This window comes from Scyliorhinus torazame, chromosome 4 (assembly GCF_047496885.1).
Source record: "Scyliorhinus torazame isolate Kashiwa2021f chromosome 4, sScyTor2.1, whole genome shotgun sequence".
Taxonomy (NCBI): domain Eukaryota; kingdom Metazoa; phylum Chordata; class Chondrichthyes; order Carcharhiniformes; family Scyliorhinidae; genus Scyliorhinus; species Scyliorhinus torazame.
This window is the reverse complement of record NC_092710.1, coordinates 183,336,921-183,359,113: the sequence shown is the minus strand read 5'-3', so window position 1 is coordinate 183,359,113 and position 22,193 is coordinate 183,336,921. Positions and strand designations below refer to the sequence as shown.

At 47.7% G+C, this 22,193-nt stretch overlaps 1 protein-coding gene across 13 annotated transcripts in view; it reads left to right on the top strand.

Annotated features, from left to right (window-relative positions):
• Positions 1 to 22,193, top strand: part of LOC140410628 (dystrobrevin beta) — a 964,620-nt gene that overhangs the window by 688,842 nt on the left and 253,585 nt on the right. For 10 of the 13 annotated variants that reach the window (XM_072498957.1, XM_072498958.1, XM_072498960.1 and 7 more), the window contains one exon: positions 8,733 to 8,822. The exons of the other annotated variants lie outside the window; for them this stretch is intronic. In XM_072498957.1, coding sequence (XP_072355058.1) covers positions 8,733 to 8,822 — 90 coding nt within the window. The remainder of the gene's footprint in view (positions 1 to 8,732; positions 8,823 to 22,193) is intronic. 13 annotated transcript variants of the gene reach the window in all.

The window sequence follows — 22,193 nt, the reverse complement described above, 5'->3', positions numbered from 1 at the left end:
TCATGGGATGGCTAAAACGGCATAGAGGCTTTGTTAGTGAATTAATAATCCGATTTACTGTTTGTTTTTAAAAAATATATTTATTAAGATTTTTAACACAATTTTTCACCCTTACAAACAAACCCCCCCCCCTCGTAACAAATAGAAAGAAAACGCACATAGCAAGACATAAACATGGTAAAACGATATGTTACAGAACTTTGTACAATGGATTCCTCCCGTACATGTCGGTTTTCCAGATCCTTCGTGTATTTTCTTGCTCAAATACCCCCCAGACAGACCCCACTTCCCCCTCCCTCCCTACCCCCCCCCCTCCCCTTTGCAAGACATTCCCCCCCCCCCCCCCCCCCGGGTTGCTGCTGCTGCTGACCGACCTTCATCTAACGCTCCGCGAGATGGTCTGGGAACGGTTGCCACCGCCTGTAGAACCCCTGCGCAGACCCTCTCAAGGCAAACTTTATCCTTTCTAGCTTGATAAACCCAGCCATATCATTTATCCAGGCCTCCACGCTGGGGGGCTTCGCCTCCTTCCACATTAGCAAGATCCTTCGCCGGGCTACTAGGGACACAAAGGCCAGAATGCCGGCCTCTTTCGCCTCCTGCACTCCTGGCTCGTCCACTGCTCCAAATATTGCTAGCCCCCAGCTTGGCTTGACCCGGACTTTCACCACCTGGGATATTGTTCCCGCCACTCCCCTCCAGAACCTCTCCAGTGCCGGGCATGACCAAAACATATGGACATGGTTCGCCGGACTTCCTGAGCACCTCCCACATCTGTCCTCTACCCCAAAGAACCTACTCAGCCTCGCCCCCGTCATATGTGCTCTATGAACCACCTTAAATTGTATCAGGCTAAGCCTGGCACACGAGGAAGAGGAATTAACCCGACTTAGGGCATCAGACCATAGCTCCTCCTCAATCTCCTCCCCCAGCTCCTCCTCCCATTTACCCTTCAGCTCCTCTACCAACGCCTCCCCCTCTTCTTTCATCTCCTGGTATATCGCCGACACCTTGCCCTCTCCAACCCATACGCCCGAGACCACCTTTCTTGAATTTCCTGTGCCGGGAGCAACGGGAATTCCCTCACCTGTCGCCTCACAAACCCCCTCACCTGCATGTATCTGAAAGCATTTCCCGGGGGTAGCCCAAACTTCTCCTCTAGTGCCCCTAGGCTCGCAAACGTCCCATCAATGAACAGGTCCTCCATTCTTCTAATCCCTGCTTGATGCCAGCTCTGAAACCCCCCGTCCATCCTCCCTGGGATAAACCGATGGTTACCCCTGATCGGGGACCACACCGAGGCTCCCATTGCACCCCTGTGCCGTCTCCACTGGCCCCAGATCTTCAGTGTTGCTGCCACCACCGGACTCGTGGTGTACCTTGTCGGCGAGAGCGGCAGAGGTGCCGTCACCAGCGCCCCCAGGCTCGTTCCTTTGCAGGACGCCATCTCCAACCTCTTCCATGCCGCCCCCTCTCCCTCCATCACCCACTTACGGATCATTGCCACATTTGCTGCCCAGTAGTAGCCCCCCAGATTCGGCAGCGCCAACCCTCCTCGGTCCCTACTGCACTCCAGAAACCCTCTCCTTACCCTCGGGGTCTTATTCGCCCACACAAACCCCATAATGCTCCTGCCTACCCTCTTAAAAAAGGCCTTGGTGATCACGATGGGAAGGCACTGGAACACAAAACGAAACCTCGGGAGGACCACCATTTTGACTGTCTGCACGCTACCCGCTAGCGAGAGCGGCAACATGTCCCATCTTTTGAAGTCCTTCTCCATCTGCTCCACCAGCCTCGTCAGATTCAGTTTATGTAGAGCCCCCCAACTCCTAGCTAGTTGGATCCTCAGGTACCGAATGCTCCTTTCCGCCCTCCTCAGCGGTAGATCGTCTATCCCCCTTTCCTGATCTCCTGCCTGTACTACAAAAGCTCACTCTTCCCTACATTAAGCTTATAGCCCAAAAAATCCCCGAACTCCCTTAGAGTCTGCATGACCTCCACCATCCCCTCCACTGGATCCGCCACATACAGCAACAGGTCATCTGCATAAAGCGACACTCGATGCTCCTCTCCCCCTCGGACCACCCCCCTCCATTTCCTAGACTCCCTTAATGACATGGCCAAGGGTTCAATTGCTAATGCAAACAACAGGGGGGACTGGGGGCAGCTCTGCCTCGTCCCACGGTATAGACGAAAATACTCCGACCTCCGCCGATTCGTAACCACACTCACCACCGGGGCTCTGTAAAGGAGCTTAACCCAACTAATAAACCCTCCCCTGAACCCAAACCTACGCAGCACTTCCCAGAGGTACTCCCACTCTACTCGGTCAAAGGCCTTCTCCGCGTCCATAGCTGCCACTATCTCCGCCTCTCCCTCCACCGATGGCATCATTATCACGTTTAGGAGCTGCCGCACATTGGTGTTTAGCTGCCTGCCCTTTACAAATCCCGTCTGGTCCTCATGAATCACCCCCAGGACACAGTCCTCGATCCTCGTAGCCAGCACTTTTGCCAGCAACTTAGCATCCACGTTGAGGAGCGAGATCGGCCTGTACGACCCACATTGCAGTGGGTCCTTGACCCGCTTCAGGATCAAAGAGATCGTCGCCTCCGACATTGTCGGGGGCAGGGTCCCTCCCTCCCTTGCCTCATTAAAAGTCCTCACTAGCAGCGGGGCCAACAGGTCCACGTACTTCCTGTAGAACTCAACCGGGAACCCGCCCGGTCCCGGGGCCTTCCCTGCCTGCATACTCCCCAAACCATTGCTCAGCTCCTCCAAACAGATTGGTGCCCCCAAACCAGCCACCTCCTGCTCTTCCACCCTCGGGAACCTCAGTTGGTCCAGCAATCGTCTCATCCCCTCTTCCCCCGCTGGAGGCTGGGATCTGTACAGCTCCTCATAGAAGGCCTTGAATGCCTCATTTACTTTCGTCGCACTCCGCACCGTAGCTCCCCTTCCATCCTTGACTCCACCTATTTCCCTCGCTGCCATCCTCTTACGGAGCTGGTGTTCCAGCATCCGACTCGCCATCTCCCCATACTCATACGTCGCCTCCACTGTGCCTCTGCCTTCCCTGTGGTCAACAGGTCAAACTCCGTCTGGAGACGTCGCCTTTCCCTCAGTAATCCCTCTTCAGGGGCCTCTGCGTATCTCCTGTCCACTCTTAAAATCTCCCCCACTAACCTCTCCCTTTCCATGCCCTCTATCTTCTCCCTATGAGCCCTGATGGAGATTAGCTCTCCCCTGATCACCGCTTTCAGCGCCTCCCATACCACCCCCACCCGCACCTCCCCGTTGTCGTTGGCCTCCAAGTACCTTTCGATACACCCCCTCACCCTCCCACACACCGCCTCATCTGCCAACAGTCCCACATCCAACCGCCACAACGGACGTTGGTCCCTCTCCCAACTCCAGTTCCACCCAGTGCGGGGCGTGATCTGAAATGGCTATGGCCGAATACTCCGTTCCCTCCACTTTCAGGATCAGCGCCCTGCCCAGAACAAAAAAATCTATCCGGGAGTAGGCTTTGTGCACGTGGGAGAAAAAAGAAAATTCCCTGGCCTGCGGCCTGGCAAACCTCCACAGGTCCACTCCCCCCATCTGATCCATAAACCCCCTAAGCACCTTGGCCGCCGCCGGCCTCTTTTCGGTCCTAGATCTGGAGCGATCCAGTGCTGGGTCCAACACCGTATTAAAATCCCCACCCATTATCAAGCTCCTTACCTCCAGGTCCAGAATGCGCCCCAACATACGCTTCATGAATCCGGCATCATCCCAGTTCGGGGCGTATACATTTACCAATACCACCCACGTCCCCTGCAACTTACTGCTCACCATCACGTAACGACCTCCATTGTCCACTACAATATTCTTGGCCTCAAACGACACCTGCTTCCCCACCAATATTGCCACCCCTCTGTTCTCCGTGTCCAGCCCCAAATGGAACACCTGTCCTACCCATCCCTTTCTTAACCTATCCTGATCCGCCACCTTCAAATGTATCTCCTGGAGCATGACCACGTCTGCCTTCAGTCCCTTTAAGTGCGCGAACACTCGGGCCCTCGTTACCGGCCCATTCAGGCTCCTCACATTCCACGTTATCGGCCGGATTGGGCCCCCCCCCCCCAACCCCCCAGCCGACTAGCCATCTCCTTTTCTAGGCCAGTCCCGTGCACGCGTCGCCCTCACCCTCCAGTCCCCCAGACGGGAGAACCCCGCCCCGACCACCTCTTCTCTTCTGTGTCCCATTCCCCTTCGGCCAGTGCAGCAACAACCCCCCCCCCCCCCCCCCCGCTAGACCCGTGTCTAGCTTTTTTGCTCCCCCCATAGCACTCCCGTAAGTCTGCTGACCCCGCCTTCCCATTGACCCCACCGTGTGGAAATCGCCCAATCAGTGTGCGCTCCTCCATTCCCCCCCCCCTCTGTTCTTCCCTAGCGCGGGAAAAAGCCCGCGCTTTCCTAAGCCTGCCCCGCCCCCTCTGGCCAGCTCCTGCCGCGGCCTTGTCTCATTTCCCCCATCCCCGAGCCTCCTCTCCCTCCAGCACCAGCGCCCACCGTCTCGTACGGTCTTCTCACCCGGTCCCTTTCCCCATCCCCATCCATCCCCCAGCCCGTGGAACATTTCCTGCGTGTGATTAACACCCTATGTACAACAAACATCAAACATCCCCCCCACCCTCACAAACCCTTAGTTTGAGTTCAACTTTTCAGTTTGAATAAAGGTCCAAGCCTCCTCAGGCGTTTCAAAATAGTGGTGTTGATCCTTGTATGTGACCCACAATCGCGCTGGCTGCAGCATTCCGAATCTCACTCCTTTCCAGTGCAGCACCGCCTTGGCCCGGTTGAAACCCGCTCTCCTCTTTGCAACCTCCGTGCTCCAGTCCGGGTATATTCGGATCTCTGCATTGTCCCACCTGCTGCTCCGCTCTTTCTTGGTCCATTTCAAGACCCTCTCTCTGTCCGTGAAACGGTGAAACCTCACCACAATCGCCCTTGGCGGCTCATTAACCTTGGGCCTCCTCGCCAGCACCCGGTGTGCCCCATCCAGCTCCAAAGGCCTCGAAGGGGCCTCCGCGCCCATCATCGACTGGAGCATCGTGCTCGCATATGCCCCGGCATCGGCCCCCTCCACTCCTTCAGGGAGACCCAGGATCCGAAGAATCTTTCTCCTAGACCTGTTCTCCAGGTCTTCGAACCTTCCCGTCCACCTTTTGTGCAGCGCCTCGTGTGCCTCCACCCTCACCGCCAGGCCCAAGATCTCATCCTCGTTCTCATTGACTTTTTTCTGCACCTCCTGGATCTTTACCTCGTGGGCCTCCTGGGTCATCCCTAGTCCTTCAATCGCCGACAGCATAGGCGCCAGCATCTCTTTCCGCAGCTCCTCGAAACAGCACTTAATGAACTCTTGCAGCTCCGGCCCGCATTCCACTTTATCTCCGGCCGCCGCCATTTTGTTTTTCTTCCCTTGTTTCTCCTGCTGCTCCAATGCCGCTTTTTTGGCCGTTTCGCTTCTAGTCCGGTCCATAAACGGTGAAGGGGGACCTCCCTCTTCCCTTCCCACACGGAACGTCTTCAAAACATTCCCGTTGGGGCTCCTCTAGAGAGCCCGAAAGTCCGTGATCGCGGGAGCTGCCGAATCGTGCGGCTTAGCTCCGCATCGCCGCAACCGGAAGTCCCTGATTTACTGTTTTGGAGCGCTGCCAGACAGATCCCACCCAGCTCAGACCTCATGTCCTCCTCCTATCCTTGCCTTTGACTCAAAGTTTAAAAGACATAGTTGTGTATTTCTAATTTGTGGTCAGGCTCTGTCCTGTAATGATTCTCTTAACATGATTATAGTCTTAGGGCAGCACGGTGGCGCAGTGGGTTAGCACTGTGGCCTCACGGCGCCGAGGTCCCAGGTTCGATCCCGGCTCTGGGTCACTGTCCGTGTGGAGTTTGCACATTCTCCCCGTGTTTGCGTGGGTTTCGCCCCCACAACCCAAAAATGTGCAGGGTAGGTGGATTGGCCATGCTAAATTGCCCCTTAATTGGAAAAAAATGAATTGGGTACTCTAAATTTATTTTTTTAAATGATTATAGTCTTGATTATTCCAGCAGTTATATAACCTAATGTGCAAGAGATTGGTAATCCATAAGGATGCTGTCAGTTAATTCTCATATTGATTTGCTTTTTTTATTTTCTTCAGAAGTCAACACATTTTCATTTTTTGATAAACACAGACTCGCATTCTATTTCTTTATTAATTATTTTGCCAGTTTTCTATTTATCCTGAAAGTGTCTTCTGATGCATAACCCCAGTTGACTAGACAACTTAGTGAGGTACCACACCTGATGTTATCCCACGAGCACGCAGCCATGCACTTCCACCCAAAAAAATCATTGGATATTGGTCCTACCTGGAAACCCTGGCTGGATTTTCTGTGCCCACCCCAGAGATGCTGAGACCAGTAGGAGCACCACCTTGTTTGTCTAACTGAGGTTGAAATACTCAGAGGCACTGACAAATCAACCGAAGGTCACCTTCTGTGTGCAACTTAGCCCTGGTAAATATATTTATGGACTCATTTAGAGAATCTTAAAAGTACTCCTTTATTTAAAAAAAAAAAAAGGCGTTGATTTTTGCTGACGACTGTATACACTCCTGGACACTACACTCCGGATGGAAATAGTGACTTTGGAAAGAGTGCAGTGTAGATCGATCAGAAAGCTGCAATGGCTTTGAAGGTTAAATTAATGTTTATATTCCCTGGAATATAGGAGGTTAAGGGTAATTTAAGGTGTTTAGCATTTTGGAAAAAATGCACAATGTGATCAAGATACTTTCTTTCTGCAAGTGTGGGAGTTGAGGACAAGGGATCATAACTTTAAAATCAGAATCAAGCCATTCAGGGGAGAAGTGAGGAAACGCACATTCACACAAAGATTGATCAAGAGTCTGGAACACTCCCACAAAAATGTGAGATTGATAGATTTTCCCTAGACAAGAGTATTAAGGGATATATAGCTCAGGCTGGTAGATGGAATTAACAGATCAGTCCTGATTTTTCTGATTGGCAGAAGAGGCTCAATTTGCTGAATGACCTACTCATGTTCCTACGTTCTACATTGGCAACTCCTGATGAAAGCCATACATTGCAGTAATTGTTTTACCATATTTTAAATTGTAGAGAAAATGTAGATTCCTCAATATTAATTGAACAATTTCAGACCCTGCACACCATTTAGAAACAGCCATAAAAGTACTAAATCACATCTAAAATCATAGAATTTTACAGTGCAGAAGGAGGCCATTTGGCCCATCAAGTCTGCATCAGCCCTTGGAAAGGGCACCCTACTTAAACCCACGCTTCCACCCTATCCCCGTAACTCAGTAACCCTACCTAACCTTTTGGACACTAAGGGACAATTTAGGACAACCAATCTACCCAACCTGCACATCCCTGGAACGTGGGAGGAAACTGGAGCACGCGGAGGATACCCACGCAGACAAAGCGAGAAAGTGCAAACTCCACATAGATAACCACCCGAGCCCAGAACCGAACCCAGCACCCCGGAGCCGCGAGGCAGCAGCGCCAGCCACTGCACCACCATGATAAATCATTGTTAGAGTTGTGTGTGACCTATGTATGTTGTCCCTTTTCTGCAACATAGCACAACAATAAAATTATAGTTAGTCAGTCAGTACTGGAGGAAGACATTTGTTCCATTATGTCTATGTCTCCTATTTGAAAGAGCTAATAACTAGAATGTTATAATTCAGCCTTCTAATTTATCCCATAATACTTCATTCACATAACATTCTGTACCCATATTATGCTTTACCATTAACTCCATTCAAACACTACAACATTAAGCAGATTTAAATTTTACTTCTAGCCAAAAGTGCAAGACTGATAAACACCAACTGACTTAATGTTTGTAGTGACTAAGATCAGCTAGTAATATGTGCATATGCATCTTTTGATCTTGACGTAACAGTACAGAACAACTATTAAAGAGAGATTTCTTGAGTGAGTTGTCGCATCTCTCGCAACTCAATGATGTATTGATGATCTTCTAGCTGCATGCACTTCCAGCTGTCAGCTTTTCCACTTATAAATTCCAGTGATGCATTTTATATTAGAAAATATCTAGCTCAGTTTGTTAATTGCATCCTCCTGCTCAGGGAAATGGTGCAGAATTACCACTGGTGGGATGGTAGAATTAGAAGGGGACAGGTGTGCATGGGTAGCTTCCATCTTAGACATAATAATTTGTAATGCACTTGTAAAGTAGGAGCAGAATGCATGCATTTTAAAATGGAGCCTAAATTGAGACATAAAGCACGATATAAAAGGCTTTGTTACAGTTCTGTGGAAAACTATGTGCATTCAGTATCCAGTGCTGCCTGATATCAGCCTATGTCAAAATGCCTGCAATCAATTGGATAAATATCTGCTGGGAAAACAGCCTATTTCAACTTTAAAATTGGAGGAGATAGATAATGGAGCCATTTAACCCTGTTTTAATAAGTTCACCTTTGCCATGGATGCCCAAGCACAGACCTGGCATACTCATATAGGCAAAAGCTGAAATTTTTTAATCTTTTGTTGATTAGAACTCTCTTAATACTTTTGATTTATTTTTATTGCAATGTTTTATTATTCTAGAATGTGAATCATGTATGCTTTTATTTCATTTCTTCAGTTCTACTTTTTACTTTATTTACCTCCATTGTCACTAGGTTACAGTATGGCCTGGACACGGCCAATCGGCTGGCTGATGAGCACGATCTGATAGCAGTCTATGTGAGCCGATTGCAGAATGGCACACGGTTAGTGTTTGTCGAGTTCCACATACTGGGAAATAAGTCTTTGAAATGTTTTAAACATTATCTGTGCAATCCTCTTGGAATGACTGGAATGCCACATTCAGGGTGGGGTGGCATGGGGAGGATGAGAAAAGCTATCCGAGTTCCCTTGTGCCTGCAAATTCTGGGATTATTGCATTCCTGATTAAGAATCAGTGGTGTGCTAGCTCCATTGGTAAATGCTTCATATGACAAAGGAAGTTAGGATTCATAGGAATGCTTCACTATTATTTTTTGTACATAACTAAGGTGCTACTAGGAAATATTAATCAGGACAAATGTCTCTCTGAGTTGAGGCTGGTAGTTGCTAAGACTCGCAAGGCTTTGCTTTTTGAGTACATTGCTCCAGAATGCATGTCTTGGTCACTTGCAACGGCTTATTCATCAGTTTTGTGAGATTTTATGGAGGAGTCCTAAAATTATCCGTCACCCAACAAGATGTTCAAAAATTATTCTTGTTTTCGTATTTAGTACTCTCAAAATGACATACTCTGCAATATGATGTTTAGACTTCCTAGGGAGCTTTTACACTAAGTGTATTTTGAGTCTAGTACATTGGCACTTAGTCTTTCCGGCATCAATACATGGGCATCAGCGCATGTTCTATCTTGGCACCCCATCTTATTATTTAGTGTGCAATACAGTGCTAGAGAATGTGTTACAGAAAGGTTCTCAGAACTGGTTGATTAAGTAAATTATCTGCCATTTTTGAAGCTTTTACGTAAGAGTGCACTAAGTTTAAAATGTTCAGTCCTTCCGACGGAAGGAAGGCAGTATGAGCAAACTTACTCAAAGCACATTCCATTTCCTTCAGTAAACCGTTCACTTTTTAACTTTTTAAAAATCTCTTTGCTGTTTTCCATTTTTGAATTCAAACAAAGCTTTCAGTGGTGTCACACTGCATGTTCAGCATGTCCTCCTCCCTATATGAGAACCAGAAGTGATGCTGAATTTTTAAAAACAAAAGTTTGAATTAAGGGGCAATTTAGCCTGGCCAATCCACCTACCCTGCACGTCTTTGGGTTGTGGTGGTGAGACCCACGCAGACATGGGGAGAATGTGCAAATTCCACATGGACAGTGACCTAGGGCCAGGATCGAACCCAGGTCCTCGGCGCCATGAGGCAGCAGTGCTAACCACTGTGCCACCCATGATGCTGAATCTTTATTACTCTGGATCCAATTACTCTGGGCTGGCACAGTGGTTAGCAGTGCTTCCTCGCAGGCCAGGGACTTGGGTTCAATTCTGGTCTTGGGTGACTGTCTGTGTGGAGTTTGTACATTCTCCCCATGTGTAGATGGGTTTCTGTCAGGTGCTCCGGCTTTCTCCCACAGTTCAAAGATGTGCAGCTTAGGTGGATTGTCCATGATTTAAAAAATTACCCTTTAGTGTCCAAGGATGTGCAGGTTAAATGGGGTTTCAGCAATGGGAGGGGGGGAATGGACCTGGCTAGGGTGCTCTTTCAGAGGGTTGGCACAGACTCAGTTCGCCAAATGGCCTCTTTCTGCACTGTAGAAATTCTATGATCAATGGTTCAATTGAGAGTTTCATTGAACATCATGTCATAGGGTTTGTAGAAAATTATGTTTTGGTTTTATGTGATAACATGGGGGATTCTGCTCTTGCACAAGAGAACAGACATCTCAGCATGTGCAGATTGTTCTAATCCAGATATTCATGTATCAGCCAATGGTGGGCCCGGAAAAGGACTTTTGGTGGCATGTAGGCCAGTTTGACTTCATGATGAGTGTTAACCTCTGGCTCCAGTTGTTAAATTGGAGACAGCACACTAATACTAGTGTCTTGACTGTGGACTAAAGGTGCATTAACCTTATTTGGGAGCATGATAGACACAAAGAGTTTCATTCACATAGATGCTACTACAGTATTTTAGCTCCACTACAGCAATGATGAACTGTACAACCAATGAAGTGGAATATAAATCAGAACAAGTAGGGAAGTAAGCTTCATGGCACTCCGGTTAGATAATGTTTTGAGTACTCTGAATATCAGACTGATTCCTAGTGAATTGGAGGTCTGACATGGATGATACACAGGAGAAATTTTGACTTTCCATCCAAGGAATGGTGATCATGCAGAGACTACGGTTATGGACATGGAAGGAATAAACCTGGAATATTACATTGTAATGAATTGCAAAAATAAAACAAAGGGACATAGGCTCAAACTAGAAAATGACAATTTTAGGGTTAATATCAAAGTTTTGTTCACACAAATTCTAATTCATATGCAGAATAGCATAATGGCTGCAAGAACTCTGCAATTATTTCAGAGTAATTGGATCTGACAGTGGATGGTGGATGTTACTTTTCTTATAGCCTGTTGGTGAACAGAGAGAGCAGAAGTCAATCTTTACTCCATTTTAGATTTATTCACAAAGTGAGACACTACAAATGTATCGTTCCTAACTCGACAACCCACCACCAGTGTCAATATGTACCTCATTATATCTGCGCAAATATTGCCAATGAGTGTCCTCACCTGCAGACACTTAACTACAACTGATTCAAATAATATTTTTGCTTTTCAACTGCAACACGTTCTGAAAGGGGAGGGCAAACCGACAGATATCGTGGTACATAATAGTATCAACGATATGGACAGAAAATGGGATGAAGTCCAGCAAGCAGAATTTAGGGAGTAAGGAAGTAGATTAAAAAACAGGACCCAGAAGTTAGTAATCTCTGGATTACTTCCTGTGCCACATGCCAGTGAGTATAGAACTAGGAGGTTAGTCCAGATGAATGTGTGGCTGGAGAGATAGTGCAGGAGGGAGGGCTTTAGATTTCAGGGACATTGGTACCGCTTTTGGGGATGGTCGGACCTGTACAAAGCGTACAAGTTGCACCTGAACCGAAATGGGACCAGCATCCTTGCAGTGAGGTTTGCTGGTCTGTTGAGGGGGGTTAAAACTAAATTGGCAGCAGGGTAGGATCTTGAGAGAAGGTTCAGCAACGGGAAATTCATAGACAAATTAGAAGAGACAGCAAGTGAGTCAGGAAGGCATAGAAGTTATAGGCCAGTTAAGTCACAAAGGAACTTGGCAAGATTGGATGGTATTTATTTTAATGCAAGGAGTCTGGTGAACAAGGCAGATGAGTTGAGGGCACAAATTAAAACATGGGGTATGATGCCATTGCTGTCACTGAGACATGGTTTAGAGATGGGCAGGATTGGCAGCTCAATATTCCAGGATACTGGATCTTCAGGCAAGACAGTGAAGGAGGTAAAAAAGGAGGGGATGTCACAGTTTTGATCAGGGAATCAATTACAGCAGTAAGGAGGAACAACATCTTAGAAAGCTCTCCAAATGAAGTCATATGCGTAGAATGTAAAAACCAAAAGGGTGCAATAACATTGCTGGGAGTGTTCCAAAGGTCCCCTGAAATGGAAGCAGATAGAATCTCTGTAGTGCAGAAGGAAGCTATTTGGCCCATCAAGTCTGCACCGACCCTTGGAAAGAGTACCCGACCGAGGCCCATGCTCCGCCCCTATCACTGTAACCCAGTAACCCATCTAACCTTTTTGGACATTAGGGGGCAATTTAGCATGGCCAATCCACCTAATCTGCACATCTTTGGGAGGAAACCGGACCACCCAGAGGCGGGGAGAAAGTGCAGACTCCACACAGACAGTCACCCAACGACAGAATTGAACCTGGTCCCTGGCGTTGTGAGGCAGCATTGCTAACCACTGTGCCGCCCCACGGATATGCAGGTAAATTTCAGTGAAATGCAAAAGTAATAGGGCCGTGACAGTGGGGGATTTCAACTTCCCCAAATTTAATTAAGGTAGTCATGGGGTGAAAAGTTCAGAGGGAGCTGAATTCTTAAAATGTATTCAGCAGAACTTTTTAAACCAGTATATAGAAGGCCCTACAAGGGAGAGATTGTTCCCGGACTTAATTTTAGGTAACAAAGCTGAGCAAGTGCTTGAGGAATCAATGGGGGAGCATTTTATTTTGTAGGCAGCGATCATAATTCTCTTAGGTTCAAGATTGTTGTGAAAAAGGACAAGGATGGGCCTGAAATTAAACATCTAAATTGGGGGAAGGCCAATTTTACTAAGATCAGGTATGATTTAGCCAGAGTGGACTGGGAGTAGACACTTCTAGGTAAATATTTGGGACGCATTCAAGAAGGAAATGGGCAGAGCTCAGGGCCTGTATGTTCCAATAAACAAAAAGGGTGGGACCAACAAATTCCAGTGAACCCTGGATAGCGAGGGATATGCAGCATTGGACAAAAGAGGAAAAGGGGAGGCTGATGGCAGATATCAAGGGCTCAAAACAGAAGCCCCAGAGGAGTATAGAATGTACAAGAGGGAACTTAAAAAGGAAATTAGGAAAGCAAAAAAGGGATATGAAAGTATACTGGCAGGTAAAATAAAGGAAAATCCCAAGTTGTTTTACAAGTACATTAAGGGTAAAAGGATAACTAGGGAAAGAGTAGGGCCCATTAAGGATCACGGTGTAATTTGTATGTGGAGCCAGAGGACATAGGTTGGGTTCTAAATAATACTTTGGGTTGGTGATCACGAGTGAGAGGGACAATATGGGTATAGAAATCAGGGAGATGGGCTGCGATACACTTACAGAAATCAACATAGACAGATAGGAGGTTCTGAGTGATCTGGCAGGTTTAAAAGTAAATAAATCTCCAAGATTGGATGAAACTTATCTCAGGCTGCTAAATGAGGTAAGGGAGGAAATAGCAGGAGTGCTGGCAATAATTTTCAATTCCCCTCTGGCTACAGTGGAGGAGCCGGAGGACTGAAGGACAGCAAATGCGGTACCATTATTCAAGAGGAGACGAACGGATAAACCAGGAAACAGGCCAGTCAGTCTAACCTCCGTGCTGGCGAAACTATTGGAAGCAATTCTGAGAGACCGAATGATTCGGCATTTGGAGAGGCAGGGATTAATCAAGAACAGTCAGCATGGTTTTGTTAAGGGGAGGTCATGTCTGACCAATTTGATTGAATTTTTCGAAGAAGTGACCAGGCATATAGATGAGGGTAATGCATTTGATGTTCAAATGCATTCAAATTGGACTTCAAATGCATTCAAATACTTGGTCTTCAGCAAGGCTTTTGATAAGGTCGCACAAGGGAAGATAAGTGAAGATAAGAGCTCATGGGATCCAAGGAAATTTGGAAAATTAGACCCAGAATTGTCTAGTGGCAGTAAGCAGAGGGTGATAGCTGATGTGTATTTTCCTGACGAGAAGCTGCGGTGTCCACTGGGTTCCTGCAGGGGTCAGTATTGGGGCCCTTGCTGTTTGTGGTTTATATAAATGATTTAAGTTTGAATGTAGGAGGACTGATCAGTAAATTTGCAAATGATAATAAAATTGGTGGAATGGTAAATAGTGAGGAAGATGGCCTTAGATTACTGGAGGATACTGGCCAGATGTGCTGATCAGTGGCAAATAGAATTCAACCAAATACGTGTGAGGTGATGCACTTGGCAGGACAAACAAGGAAAGGGAATACATGATGAGCCGCAGGACCCTGAGAAGCACTGAGAATCAGAGGACCTTGGTGTACATATACACCAGTCCCTTAAGGTAGCAGGGCAGGTGGATGAAGTGGTTAAGAAGGCAAATGTTGACTTCCAGTGGAGGCCATGATGCACGATCAATTAAACTCAAAGACGAGGTTGCAGGATAACTGAAGGCTTTAATAGACTAGATCTGTTCCCCAGCAGCTTCGGTACAGAATGAGGGCTGCTGGGAAGGCACCTGTTCTTATACCCCGTTTGTCAGGGCGGAGCCACATACCAAACAGCCAATGGTAAACTCCTAGGCTTACCCAATGGTCTACAGCCTCTCGGGTACTGCAATACCTGATACTACCACAGGCCATGGAGTGAGTGGTCGCACATTTGGTGGATTTTGTTGGTCCCTCCCCACCCCACCCCCCTCCCGCCAAATGGGGGGGGGTCATTATGAGGGCAAAAGATGTATGAGTTGTCCAGGGCAGGGAATACTCCTCTGGTGCATGGATTGGAGGAAGAAGAGTACTCCGAGAAAGAGAGAGCAATTGGAGCAGGGCAGTTTAGGTGGTGCCCACAGGTCAAGCTGGTGGAGGGCAAGGGGGCAGCACTGCCCACCCAATCATCGACTGAGCATCTGGTGGAGCTTTTAAACAATAAGTTCGAGCAGCAGAGGAAGGAGGCCTCGGAGGATCTGGCTAAGGTGGTGGAGCTGCTCAGGGTAGCGATTGAGAAAGTGGGGCAGAGGTTGGAGGCTCAGGGCTTGGCGATACAGAAGGTAGAGGAGGCGGTGGGGGAACATGAGGAACAAATGGCCTCGTTGGCTGTGGAGTTGGGGATAGTGGTGGACAGCAAAAGTGGTTGAGAGAGAAGTTGGAGGACCTGGAGAATCGCTCCAGGTGACAGAATCTAAGGATAGTCAGGATACCCGAGAGTATCCTTAAACTAATGTGGCAGGGGGGTGGGAACCGATGCAGGAAGTCGGAAGGTAGTAAAACGGGGACAGAAACAAAAGGCAGTAAGGGGGAAAGTGTAAGGTAGAGAAGGCATAGTCAAAAATCAAAAAGGGCGACAGTACAAGGTACAGTGACTGAGGGGAGCTCAGTGAATAGGCCCAGTAATACTAAAAGGAATAAAACGGGAAGTATAAACATAAATGGTAAGCAACGCAGCAGGTTGTTACATGAAGATATGGGTTCAACGACAAGGAAAATTAGGAGAAAAGTTAGGAGAAAAGGTAAGAGGGGCAGCACGGTAGCATTGTGGGTAGCCCAATTGCTTCACAGCTCCAGGGTCCCAGGTTAGATTCCGGCTTGGGTCACTGTCTGTGTGGAGTCTGCATATCCTCCCAGTGTGTGCGTGGGTTTCCTCCGGGTGCTCCGGTTTCCTCCCACAGTCCAAAGGTGTGCAGGTTAGGTGGATTGGCCACGATAAATTGCCCTTGGTGTCCAAAATTGCCCTTAGTGGGGTGGGGTTACTGGGTTATGGGGATAGGGTGAAGGTGTTGACCTTGCTCTTTCCAAGAGCCGGTGCAGACTCGATGGGCCGAATGGCCTCCTTCTGCACTGTAAATTCTATGAAAATATAACGTAGGAGAGGTTACTGATCGAGGTGTTAAGATTCAAAACAGAGTTATAAAAGCCAGCATAAGTGTACTTTACCTGAATGCTCGTAGTATTCAGAATAAGGTAAATGAGTTGATGGCGCAAATCATCGTGAATGACTATGATTTAGTGGCCATTACTGAAACATGGTTAAAGGATGGTCATGACTGGGTGTTAAATATCCGAGGGTAGCAAACTATTCGGAAGGACAGAGTGGATGGTACGGTGTAGCTCTGTTATTTAAGGATGACATCCGGGCAATAGTAAGGGATGACATCGGTGCTATGGAGGATAAGGTTGAATCCATTTGGTTGGAAATCAGGAATAGTAAGGCGAAAAAGTCACTGATAGGAGTAGTCTATAGGTCACCAAATAGTAACATTATGGTGGGGCAGGCAATAAACAGAAATAACTGATGCATGTAGAAATGGTACAGCAGTTATCATGGGGAATTTTAATCTACATGTCGATTGGTTTAACCAGGTCGGTCAAGGCAGCCTTGAGGAGCACAAAACACTAGTGTTTTGTGCTTAAACAAAGGAGATTACAATGGGATGAGAGAAGGACTAGCTAAGGTAGACTGGGACCAAAGACTTTATGGTGAAACAGTTGAGGAACAGTGGAGAACCTTCCAAGCGATTTTTCACAGTGCTCAGCAAAGGTTTATGCCAACAAAAAGGAAGGACGGTAGAAAGAGGAAAAATTGACCGTGGATATCTAAGGAAATAAGGGAGAGTATCAAATTGAAGGAAAAAGCATACAAAGTGGCAAATATTAGTGGGAGACTAGAGGACTGGGAAATCTTTAGGGAGCAACAGAAAGCTACTAAAAAAGCTATAAAGAAGAGTAAGATAGATTATAAGAGTAACTTGCTCAGAATATAAAAACAGATAGTAAAAGTTTCTATAAATATATAAAACAAAAAAGAGTGGCTATGGTAAATATTGGTCCTTTAGAGGATGAGAAGGGAGATTTAATAATGGGAGATGAGGAAATAGCTGAGGAACTGACCAGATTTTTTGGGTCGGTCTTCACAGTGGAAGACACAAATAACATGCCAGTGACTGATAGAAATGAGACTATGACAGATGAGGACCTTGAGGTGATTGTTATCACTAAGAGGTAGTGATGGGCAAGCTAATGAGGCTAAAGGTAGACAAATCTCCTGGCCCTGATGGAATGCATCCGAGAGTGCTAAAAGAGATGGCTAGGGAAATTGCAAATGCACTAGGGATAATTTACCAAATTCACTAGACTCTGGGGTGGTCCCGGCGGATTGGAAATTAGCAAACGTGACACCAATGTTTAAAAACGGTCATGCCTAACTAATTTAGTGGAATTTTTTGAGGACATTACCAGTGCGGTAGATGATGGGGAGCAAATGGATATGGTATATCTGGATTTCCAGAAAGCCTTTGACAAGGTGCCACACAAAAGGTTGCTGCATAAGATAAAGATGCATGGCATTAAGGGTAAAGTAGTAACATGGATAGAGGATTGGTTAATGAATAGAAAGCAAAGAGTGGGGATTAATGGGTGTTTCTCTGGTTGGCACTCAGTAGCTAGTGGTGTCCCTCAGGGATCCGTGTTGGGCCCACAATTGTTCACAATTTACATAGATGATTTGGAGTTGGGGACCAAGGGCAATGTGTCCAAGTTTGCAGACGACACTAAGATGAGTTGTAAAGCAAAAAGTGCAGAGGATACTGGAAGTCTGCAGAGGGATTTGGATAGGTTAAGTGAATGGGCTAGGGTCTGGCAGATGAAATACAATGTTGACAAATGTGAGGTTATCCATTTTGGTGGGAATAACAGCAAAAGGGATTATTATTTAAATGATAAAATATTAAAACATGCTGCTGTGCAGAGAGACCTGAGTGTGCTAGTGCATGAGTCACAAAAAGTTGGTTTACAGGTGCAACAGGTGATTAAGAAGGCAAATGGAATTGTGTCCTTCATTGCTAGAGGGATGAAGTTTAAGAATAGGAAGGTTATGCTGCAATTGTATAAGGTGTTAGTGAGGCCACACCTGGAGTATTGTGTTCAGATTTGGTCTCTGTACCTGAGAAATGACGTACTGGCGCTGGAGGGTGTGCAGAGGAGATTCACTAGGTTAATCCCAGAATTGAAGAGGAGAGGTTGAGTAGACTGCGACTATACTCGTTGGAATTTAGAAGGATGAGGGGGGATCTTATAGAAACATATTAAAATTATGAAGGCAATAGATAGGATAGATGCGGGCAGGTTGTTTCCACTGGCGGGTGAAAGCAGAACTCGGGGGCATAGCCTCAAAATAAGGGGAAGTAGATTTAGGACTGAGTTTAGGAGAAACTTCTTCACCCAAAGGGTTGTGAATCTATGGAATTCCTTGCCCAGTGAAGCAGTAGAGGCTCCTTCATTAAATGTTTTTAAGATAAAGATAGATAGTTTTTTGAAGAATAAAGGGATTAAGGGTTATGGTGTTCGGGCCGGAAAGTGGAGCTGAGTCCACAAAAGATCAGCCATGATCTCATTGAATGGCGGGGCAGGCTCGAGGGGCCAGATGGCCTACTCCTGCTCCTAGTTCTTATGTTCTTATGTATCAAGGGAGCATATACCGCCGAGTATGTGGCAAGGATGCTGGTGCAGTTGATGGGGGATGGGGCCTTTGATCAGTACCTCAAGGTGAATCAGGTGAATAGGGTGCTGAGGAAACAGCAGGTAGGGGAGCCGCCGAGGGCGACGGTGGTGCAGTTGCACCGTTCCTTGGAGAAGGAAAATATTTTGCAGTGGATTAGACAGACCAGGAGGTGTACCTGGGAAGGGAGTGAGTTGTGGATCTCCTACGACCGAGTTGGTGAAGAGGAGAGCCAGGTTCAACCGGGTAAAGGTTGCCCTCTTGAAGAGTGGACTGAAGTTTGGGGTTCTGTACCCTGCCCGCTTGTGGGTGACTCATCAGCAGCAAGAGTTTTATTTTGACTCGCCGGAGAAGGCGATGGACTTTATGAACGACCATGGACTGGGAGAAGTGTGAGGACACTGAACTTCGGAGAGGAGCTTTGTGTGTATGGTAAAATGCCTGAGGTGGGTATTTTGGGGTGGGTTTTGACGGAGGAGCGGCGATGGTGAGTGTGTTTTTCATTCTTCTTTGTTTGTTGGTGGCTGGAAGGGGTGGATTGGAGGGGGATGGGGAGGTTAGAGGCCTCGGACAGGAGCCGCCTCGCTAGCTGGACGAGCTAGTTAACGGAAGTGAAGTGGGGGTTGACAAAGAGAATGACAAAGGGGAGAAATGGGGTTGGTTCTGTCATGATCTGCAGACAAGCAGATAATGATATACAGACAGGCACAGACAGGCAGCTAATGAACACAGAGAACAGGACATGACCAATGAGCAGGCAGGACACTCAGGGGTGGCATCTCACTATAAAAGGCATGAGGCACTCACACTCCGCCTCTTTCCACTGATGAACATCGACAGAGTGAGTCAGGGTGTATGTACAGTATCACACCTCCAGCACGTGGCTAAGAGCTAGTCTGGTTCAGTCAGACAAAGTAACCACACTTAGGTTAGCAGAGAGCCGAACTCATAGAGAACTGTGCTAAATCGGATTGAACTAACTTCAAGGTCTGGAGTATCTTTTGGTTAAAGCTGCATCCAGTTGCAGCCTGTGTTATCCCAGAGTACATAACATATCATGCTACCAGGTGACTGCTTAATCTAGGTGGTTTACCTCAGTCTGTTCCGTGACGACCAGCGAATGTTTCCCGGCACCATGGAGAAGATTCAGGCTCCTCACCAGCTCAGGACCTCCGGCAATCTCAGTGCCAACTGGCGGACATTCAAGCAAAAGTTTCTGCTGTACATCGCAGCTTCAGAACCCGTGGGTGCGTCTGATGCAAGGAAGATCGCGCTTCTCTTCTCAACAGTGGGTGATCAAGCCATCAAACTCTTCAACTCTTCTCACTTAACCGAAGGCCAGGACAAGTTTCAGACCATCCTGGACAAGTTTGACAGTCACTGTGAAGTGGACACCAATGAAATCTTCGAGCGCTACATATTCAAACAGCGCCTACAAGGTAAAGATGAATCTTTCAACTACTTCTTAACTAACCTCCGCCTGCTAGCGTGTCCTGCAACTTTGGTGATATTGCTGACTCCATGATCAGAGACCAAATCGTTTTTGAGTTCACTCTAATCCTCTGAGAGAGCAGCATATCAAGCATATAACCCTGCCAGTCGCAATTGAAACATGCACAGTGCATGAACACGCCAAAAATCGCTATGCCCAGTACAAATCGGCTGAAAATGAGAAACTTGCCTCCCACGAGGTAGAGAGTGTGCAGGCCATCTCCCAGATGCAGTGCCTCAGCATTGATGAAACCGGCCATTTCACGCACTTTTTCCGGGGCCCCACGCATGCGCGATGCGAACGGGATAACGAAGCGGCCGACACCCGCTCTGCGCATGTGTGACGACGCACGGACGTCAGGACGCTGACGTCATGACGTGCTCGAACTGCGGCAACGCCCACTTAAAGAAACACTGCCCTGCAAGAGGCAGGCGATGTTTAAACTGCGGGAAGCCTGGACACTGTGCAGATCTGCACCACCAGCCAGGGGCCAGCGCTCCCAATTCCGACATGGTGTGTTCAGAATGTGCAACATCGATTACAGGATTCTGATCCTGGCAGCACAATGGATCCAGAAGAAGAATGCCTGGACTCCGCCTATAGTGTGGACATCATTACCAAATGTGAATATGCCACATCCAACACATCACAAATTCAATCCATTGTCACTGTGGATTCTGCGGACGAATGGCGTGCGGTGATGCAGGTCAACCACTGCTCCATCCAGTTTAAGCTGGACAAAGGTGCTTCTGCCAACCTCCTCTCACAGGCAAATTTCAAACGCATCAAAAATCCCACCACGGTCCTTCCAGCAGCCTGCAGGCTCCTGGACTACAATGGAAATGCCATCACGGCACTGGGATCCTGCCATCTACTCGTCTCCAACCGGAGCACCCATACACGATTATGTTTTCAAATTGTCAAGACAGACAGGGCATCCCTACTTGGCGCGCAGGCCTGCAAGCAGCTGAACCTCGTGCAGCGGGTTTACACAATGACATCCTCCAATGTGGATCTTCAGGCCGGCATTGACGACATCCTCGCTCAGTATCCGGATGTGTTCGACGCGATGGGAACGCTGCCATATCGATACAAGATTCTGCTACGACCTGGTGCCAAGCCAGTAGTCCATGCACCACGCCGGGTCCCGGCTCCACTGAGGAAGCGCCTGAAGGCACCTCAAGGATCTTCAGCAACAGGGCATCATTTCCAAGTTAACCGAACCGACTGACTGGGTCAGCTCAATGGTGTGTGTTAGAAAGCCTTCGGGAGACCTGCGCATCTGCATTGATCCCAAGGATCTCAATAAGAATATAATGCGTGAACACTACCCCATCCCGAAGCGGGAGGAACTCACCAGTGAGATGGCACAAGCACGTTTTTTCGCCAAGTTAGATGCGTCACATGGATTTTGGCAAATCCAGCTGGATGAGTCCAGCAGAAGGCTCTGCACCTTCAACACACCGTTTGGCAGATACTGCTTTAATCGCATGCCGTTTGGCATTGTCTCGGCATCGGAGACCTTCCATCGCATCATGGAGCAGATGATGGAGGGCATTGAACGGGTTTGTGTGTACGTGGACGACATCATCATATAGTCCACGACCCCTGAAGAGCATGTTTCCCGTCTCCAGCAGGTATTCCGCTGTGTTCATGCCAATGGCCTGAAGCTGAACAGGTCCAAATGTTGCTTTGGCATGTCGACACTCAAGTTCCTAGGTGACCAGATCTCTCAGCAGGGCGTGCGCCTGGACACAGACAAGGTCAAGGCCATCAAAGCCATGAATGTCGCTGAAGACAAGAAGGCGGTGTTGCGCTTCCTGAGTATGGTCTATTTTCTGTGCAAGTTCATCCCAAATCTGGCCTCACACACCACAGCCCTACGAAACCTGGTAAAAAAGTCCACTGCCTTTGAGTGGAAGGCAGCACATCAGGCAGAGTGGTTGGAGCTGAAAGCCAAGCTCACCACTGCACCCGTCTTGGCATTTTTCGACCCAGACAGGGAAACGAAGATCTCGACAGATGTGAGCCAGGATGGCATCGGTGTGGTGCTGCTTCAACACGATGACACTTCATCCTGGGCACCGGTAGCCTACGCATCGAGGGC